General features: G+C 44.5%; 1 protein-coding gene across 1 annotated transcript; it reads left to right on the forward strand.

The window, feature by feature from the left end:
* The first annotated feature begins 895 nt into the window (after positions 1-895).
* On the forward strand, positions 896-1,681 carry LOC128046343 (taste receptor type 2 member 134-like). The gene has a single exon (XM_052638423.1). It carries the CDS (start codon positions 896-898, stop codon positions 1,679-1,681), a length of 786 nt encoding a protein of 261 aa, XP_052494383.1.
* Positions 1,682-8,036: the final 6,355 nt, after the last annotated feature.

The following is an 8,036-nucleotide window of genomic DNA, read 5'->3' on the forward strand; positions in this document are numbered from 1 at the left end:
GTTAGGAAAGAAATAGTATGCTGCTGCTGCTGCTAAGTTGCTTCAGTCATGTCCGACTCTGTGCGACCCCATAGATGGCAGCCTACCAGGCTCCCCCGTCCCTGGGATTCTCTAGGGAAGAACACTGGAGTGGGTTGCCATTTTCTTCTCCAATGCATGAAAGTGAAAAGTGAAAGTGCAGTCATTCAGTCATGTCTGACTCTTCGCGACCCCATGGACTGTGGCCTACCAGGCTCCTCTGTCCATGGGATTTTCCAGGCAAGAGTACTGGAGTGGGGTGCCATTGCCTTCTCCGAAGAAATAGTATAGTGAGAAATAAAGCACAAAATACGAATATTCTCAATCACCCTTGGAGCTTCTATTCTGTTACCATTTCCCTACATCTGGCTCTGATAAAAAACAGGCAAATAAAGGTTATGCAAACAGATATGGGGTCACACAGAGTCGGACACGACTGAAGTGACTTAGCAGCAGCAGCAGCAGTAAACAGACAGGATGTCATTGAGCTAGGAGTAATTTGCATGCCAATCGCAGGGAACCTCTTTTTAAATCCTGGAGGACGGATGGAAGTGTGATGGGTGTATGGGAGGAGGGGACGGGGTGGGGTGATGATGTTTGCTGGCAGCTCTGCTTTTGCCTGAATCCAAGGAGGGAGCCTCTGAATTTGGTCTCAACAGAGTAGCTTGGCCAGAAAGTCTGTGCTTTCCTGTGGATGTACCTGGAGTAGAAGCTGAGTCTGAGCAGAGCCTACCTGGAGAAGATGTCCCCTTCCCCCACATTGATCTTCAAGGTCATCTTTTTCCTGGAATCATTGGTTGCCATGCTGCAGAATGGCTTCATACTTACCATGATGAGCGGGGAGTGGGCGTGAAGCCGGACTCTGCCCGCCGGTGACATGATTGTGGCCTGCCTGGCTGCCTCCCGGCTCTGTCTGCACGGGATGGCCCTCCTGAACAACCTCATGGCCTCCTCTGGCTTTTGTTCCAAAATCTACTATTTCAGCATCCCCTGGGATTTCATCACCTCCCTCAGTTTCTGGCTGACTGCCTGGCTTGCTGTCTGCTACTGCACGAAGATCTCCCTCTTCTCTCACCTCGTTGTCTTCTGGATAAAGTGGAGGATTTCTCGATCGGTTCCCCAGCTGCTGCTGGGCTCCTTGATCTTATCTGGTCTGACTGTCATCTCCTCAGCTGCTGGGAATACAATTCTTGCCCAGATGACGGCTGCCCAGAGTTCCCATGGAAACACCCTGGCTGGTAGAATACATGCTGTCTATTTGCACTGTTTTCTACCTCATGTAATTCTCATGAGGTTGGTTCCATTCCTCCTGGTGTCCACCTTCTCGCTCATGGTCTCGCTGCGCCGGCACCTCGGGCAGATACAGGACCGCAGACCCAGCCCACGTGATCCCAGTACCTGGGCTCACACCATGGCCCTGAAGTCACTTGCCTTCTTCCTCCTCTTCTACACCTTGCACTTCCTGTCCCTGGTTATCATTGTGTACATCCCAGCCTTCCAGAAACACTGGCATTGGGCCTGTGAGGTGGTGACCTATGCAGGCATCTGTCTGCACTCCAGCATCTTGATGCACAGCATCCCCAAGCTGAGAAAGGCCCCGAAGAAGAAGCTTTGGCGAGCCCTGGACAAGGACCAGTTTGTCTCCAGTTATCAGTATCAATAGCTACTATCACCAAACAAGCCCTGAGTGGCAAGAATGCACAAGGTTTGGGCGCTTTCACTCTTTTTCATTTCCCTCTTTCTTCCTCACTCTTTCTACATCCCATTAATTCTTTTTCCATCCCTCTCTGTTTCTACCGTCCCTTCCACTGCTCCGAGTCTCTTGCCTGGGTCCTGAATCAGCTTGGACTAGGATGGTGGCCTCATTTCCACACAGGCCTCTCTCACTCTCTACACAAGGAGCCCTAATAACATTCTCCAGTCCGCACCACCTTTACAGAGAGCTGTGATGGTGCTCAGTTGTCCTGTGGTCAGCCTAAAGGGTTTTTCTGTTTTCTCGTTGTTTTGAATGGTGGCTTCCCTGGTGGTGCAGAGGTTAAAGCGTCTGCCTGCAGTGTGGGAGACCTGGGTTCGATCCCTGGGTCAGGAAGATCCCCTAGAGAAGGAAATGGCAACCACTCCAGTACTCTTGCCTGGAGAATTCCATGGATGGAGGAGCCTGGTGGGCTATAGTCCATGGGGTCACGAAGAGTCAGACACGACTGAGCAATTTCACTTTCACTTGAATGGTGACATAGGTTGTCCCGTCCACATCAACTGCCCTCTGCCTCCCTCCTCTGCTCTCGGAGCTCGGTGCCTCTACTGCAGCCTAGGAAGCTTCTTCCTGTCTCCTCACAGGCTCTTCCCCGCTGCCTGTTGTCTTGGTCCATCTGGAAATTCCTTCTTTCCTTTCTCTGTCATTCTTTGCCATTCTTTTCTTTTGTGCCCTGCTTAAGATCGGTCCCACTCGAGGAACTTTTTTGAACCATTGAAGTCTGAGGGCATATACGAGTTTTGTGCCACTATAGGTCCTGCCTGTGATTCTGTGTGTTTGCTGTATGTTGAATTAAAGCAAATTGTCTGATGTGGCAAAGCTTTTAGGTCTTGGCCAATAGAAGATAGAAAAGGAAAACAAAGGGAATTTGCTATAGTTCTTAATTTTGAGAATCTTACTCTTCCTGTCCACTCAACCAGGACGTTGGCCCCGGATGCTGATATCTAGGATGGTAGTCTATAAATTATGTTGTTTGCATATCAGAGTGTGTGCAAAATGATCCACTGGATGGAGGAAGGAAAATATGACAACTTCAATATATTTTTACTCTCATCTTTTTAATTGCAATTTAATATGTATTTTATGATATATTAATACTATGAGCAGAATATTACAAGCATATAATTAAATAAACATGCATATGGTGGAATTCATGTTCATAGGTTTTTTTCAACTGATGGAGTTTCCTATAAAAAAATTTGGAGATCAGGAGACAAGAAAAGATTGGGAAAAGCACCCCACATGGTTAACAGGTTTATATGTCCAAGCTTATCAAAACAGGAATAATAACAGAATAGAAATCATTGCATTATGGTAAGTTGTCCAAGAACCGTGGGAAACTTAGACCTCAAGACATTATAATACTAGCTAAGGGCTGAAATACGGCAAAAGGAGAGAGAAAGAGGAGCTAGAAGAGATGAGTTAAGAGGGTGAGGAGTTTTCACTTAAAAGAAGATTAAGGTGTTAAAAGAGAAGATCCCTAAATTGCAGGAGAGAAGCTTAAAGGGTTTCCCAGAGAAAGGGTGAAGTTGGACACAGGAAACTGGAAAGCTGGAACTATCATCAAGAAATCTTTTCCTTTTTTTAAAAAGCAGCAACATGAGTGAGCTGGGAAAGTAATAGCAAATTGCATGGATTGAATTTTGGAACTTAAGCCACAGAGGGCTGAGGGGAGGCAGCAAAGACAGAGGCATCAGCGATGTCACCTGGAACAGTGGCTTTCCCTTGGTCAGAGCTCCAGAACTTAAATATCTTGGGTGGGAAGGGGATGGTTGTGTGACTCCCATGTTCTGCAGCATTTTCACAGTCTTTTGAGTTATGCCACGTCTACTGGGCTTATTTCAGGACTTTTTAATTGGTTGATGTTCTCATCCTCCCTTTCCTAGGCTCTAGTTCATAAGAGCCCATTAACATTTGGTGGCATCATCTTGACCAAAGACACAGGCTAATATCTCATCTTGACTTTCAAGACCTTCTGGGATCTCTCCCCAGTCTACCTTTTCAGCCTGATATGCCACCATTCCCTTATGGAAATCCTCTGCTGTAGCCAAACTTATCCTTGTGCTAGACATACTCACACTTCCACCTCCTTTACTGATGTCATCTCTCTGTGCTTTCAACATACAAGGCACGTCTGTGCTCTTCCACATAAAGGGGCTGTGGCTGCTACTGAATCCCTCTCAGAATTCTTGGGATGGAAATAGGATGACACATACATTTTGAACCGCAGTCTGGGTGTCCTCCTTTTTTGTCCTTTGAGAGACAGAACCGAGCTGTTTTTCCACTCCGGGAATCTACTCAGGATTCCTACCTCTACCACCCTTATGATCATATATATAAAGACTGCCTGTTAGAATTTCAATGTTCTCAGACTTGACTTCTACCAGAGAAGAAAGTCTGAATATGAGAAAGCAAAGTGTAACAAACAGAAAGCACAAACAACAAAAGAATCACCATAAAACACAACTGTATATTAAAATACAAGTGATTATTCACCCTTTTGGATTAACTTAACCCTCACTTAGTATATATATGCCTAGTAAATGTTTGTGGTTTATGATAAGCGTATGAAAACACTTTCAGGGCAGATACTTACTAATAGCTCATTGTTACAGCCTAGCACCTTTCACAGGGTCATTACGGCATATTGGAGATGCTTACTAATTGTTGTTAGTCGAATTGAAGAATAACAGTGCATCTTTCTCAGTATCTGAGCCATCGGAGATGTAGGAGGCAGATGGGGAAATATATGAGTTTTCCATATTGAGAGGTTTGTGGCTGGTCAGACTCCAGAGCTATAAGCTCAAAGTTTGCTTTATTGCTCCACGTTTCAGTAGGAAACAGCCAAATGCCACCCAGATGAATGTGGGTGGCAAGGTAGAGAGCAGTTGGGAACTCTACCCCATGCAGTTTTGCATCTTCTCAGAAAGGCAGAGTGAATGAGTTACCTAAGCTCACCTCGGCTTTCCCCAGGAAGACAGTGTTCACTGCAGCAAGGCTTCTGTGTTTGAAGAACAATTCCACCTGGGCATTTGTCCCAGGTAAACTGGGAACCAGAAAGAGATGCTAGTGATCTGCATTCTCTTCTCTCTTGATGGGGTTCTGTGCTTGGAACTGGTAGGATATGGTGCTGGTCAGGAGGTGAGTGTACTATCAAATACCCCCTCTCTCTCCTGTTACTTGATCATGAGCCTTCACCATTGCTGTGTTTGACCCAGAAGAATTTCCACTTGCCTTACTCCCTGTGACATATTAACCTGTTTACACTCACCTGAGTATGTAAGCACTCACCTGATTGCTTTTTTAAAAATTCTTTGAGTGTCATTCCTATTGAAAATGTGGCTTTTGCTTATTCCACCTACCTCTAATTAAAGTACATGTCCAGTATTTGGTGCCTTGGACCTCTATTGCACCCCTGATGCTTTCCTGAATTCTTCTAGGACTACTTGTCACACCATGGGATGGAGGTCATTATAATAACAATTGTCATCATCACCTTACTTACTTCTTGTGAATGTGTAGAGATTTATAGTTTACGTATACACATCCCTATATATGCATATAATATATTCACGTTTATTTGTGATCCATATTTTACAGGTGAAGAAATAGGGGTTCACAGAGATTAAATGACTAGTCCAAAGATCCATAGATAGTGACTGTTCAGTTCAGTTCAGTTCAATCGCTAAGTCATGTCCCACTCTTTGCGACTCCATGGACTGCAGTATACCAGGCTTCCCTGTCCGTCAACAACTCTCAGAGCTTGCTCAAACCCTTTTCCATCGAGTTGGTGATGCCATCCAGTCATCTCATCCTCTGTTGTCCCCTTCTCCTCCTACCTTCAATCTTTCCCAGCATCAGGGTCTTTTCCAATGAGTCAGTTCTTCACATCAGGTGGCCAAAGTGTTGGAGTTTCAGCTTCAGCATCAGTCATTCCAATGAATATGCAGGACTGATCTCCTTTAGGATAGACTGGCTGGATCTCCTTGCAGTCCAAGGGACTCTCAAGAGTCTTCTCCAACACCACAGTTCCAAAGCATCAATTCTTTGGTGCTCAGCTTTCTTTATGGTCCAACTCTCACATCCATACATGACCACTAGAAAAACCATAGCCTTGACTAAAAAGACCTTTGTTGGCAAAGTAATGTCTCTGCTTTTCTATGTGCTGTCTAGGTTGGTCATAGCTTTTCCAAGGAGCAAGTATCTTTTAATTTCATGGCTGCAGTCACCATCTGCATAGAAATACCAACAAAGCCTCATATTTCAAGGACATGACTTTCACTTTTCACTTTCATGCATTGGAGAAGGAAATGGCAACCCACTCCAGTGTTCTTGCCTGGAGAATCCCAGGGACAGCAAAGCCTGGTGAGCTGCCGTCTATGGGGTCGCACAGAGTCGGACATGACTGAAGTGACTTAGCAGTAGCAGTCACCATCTGCAGTGATTTTGGAGCCATTAAGTGATAGGACCAGATGCAATGATCTTGGTTTTTTGAATGTTGAGTTTTAAGACAGCTTTTTCACTCTCCTGTTTCACGTTCATCAAGAGGTTCTTTAGTTCTTCTTTGCTTTCTGCCATAAGGGTGGTGTCATCTGCATATCTGAGGTTATTGATATTTCTTCCAGCAATCTTGATTCCAGCTTGTGCCTCATCCAGCCCAGCATTTCTCATGATATACTCTGCATATAAATTAAATAAGCAGAGTGACAATATACAGGCTTGACGTACTCCCAGTTTGGAACCAGTCTGTTGTTCCATGTCCGGTTCTAACTGTTGCTTCTTGACCTGCGTACAGATTTCTCAGGAGACAGGTCAGGGGTCTGGTATGCCCATATCTTTAAGAATTTCCCACAGTTTGTTGTGATCCACACAGTCAAGGGCTTTGGTGTAGTCAATAAAGCAGAAGTAGGTGTTTTTCTGGAACTCTCTTGCTTTTTTGATGATCCAGTGGATGTTGGCAATTTGATCTCTAGTTCCTCTGCCTTTTCTAAATCCAGCTTGACCATCTGGAAGTTCACAGTTCATGCACTGTTGAGGCCTGGCTTGGAGAATTTTGAGCATTACTTTGCTGACATGTGAGATGAGTGCAATTGTGGGTTAGTTTGAGCATTCCTTGGCATTGCCTTTCTTTGGGATTGGAATGAAAGCTGACCTTTCCCAGTCCTGTGGCCACTGCTGAGTTTTCCACATTTGCTGGCATATTGAGTTCAGCACTTTCACAGCATCATCTTTTAGGATTTGAAATAGCTCACCTGAAATTCCATCACCTCCACTAGCTTTGTTTGTAGTGGTGCTTCCTAAGGCCTACTTGACTTTGCATTCCAGGATGTCTGGCTCTAGGTAAGTGATCACCCCATTGTGATTATCTGGGTCATGAAGATCGTTTTTGTATAGTTCTTCTGTGTATTCTTGCCACCTGTTCTTAACATCTTCTGCGTCTTTATACATCTATACCATTTCTGTCCTTTATCGAGCCCATCTTTGCATGAAATGTTCCCTTGGTATCTCTAATTTTCTTGAAGCGATCTCTAGTCTTTCCTATTCTATTGTTTTCCTCTATTTCTTTGCATTGATCACTGAGGAAGGCTTTCTTATGTCTCCTTGCTATTCTTTGGAATTCTGCATTCAGATGGGTATATCTTTCCTTTTTTCCTTTGCCTTTAGCTTCTCTTCTTTTCACAGCTATTTGTAAGGCCTCCTCAGACAGCCATTCTGCCTTCTTGCATTTCTTTTTTTTGAGGATGGTCTTGATCACTGTCTGCTGTACAATGTCACGAACCTCATTCCATAGTTCATCAGGCACTCTATCTATCAGATCTAATCCCTTGAATCTATTTCTCACTTCCATTGTATAATCGTAAGGGATTTGATTTAGGTCTTACCTGAATGGTCTAGTGATTTTCCCTACTTTTTTCAATTTAAGTCTGAATTTGGCAATAAGGAGTTCTGAGCCACAGTTAGCTCTCGGTCTTGTTTTCGCTGACTGTATAGAGCTTCTTGATCTTTGGCTACAAAGAATATAATCAGTCTGATTTCGGTATTGACCATCTGGTGATGTCCGTGTGTAGAGTCTTCTCTTGTGTTGTTGGAAGAGGGTGTTTGCTATGACCAGTGCATTCTCCTGGCAAAACTCTGTTAGCCTTTGCCCTGCTTCATTCTGTACTCCAAGGCCAAATTTGCCTGTTACTCCAGGTATCTCTTGGCCTCCTACTTTTGCATTCTAGTCCCCTGTGATGAAAACGACATCTTTTGGGGGTGTTAATTC

The sequence above is a fragment of the Budorcas taxicolor genome, chromosome 4 (genome assembly GCF_023091745.1).
Source record: "Budorcas taxicolor isolate Tak-1 chromosome 4, Takin1.1, whole genome shotgun sequence".
Lineage (NCBI taxonomy): Eukaryota > Metazoa > Chordata > Mammalia > Artiodactyla > Bovidae > Budorcas > Budorcas taxicolor.

Bases quoted from the DNA above. Each gene is read 5' to 3' on its own strand.
- LOC128046343 (XM_052638423.1), top strand. From the start codon at position 896: ATGATTGTGGCCTGCCTGGCTGCCTCCCGGCTCTGTCTGCACGGGATG.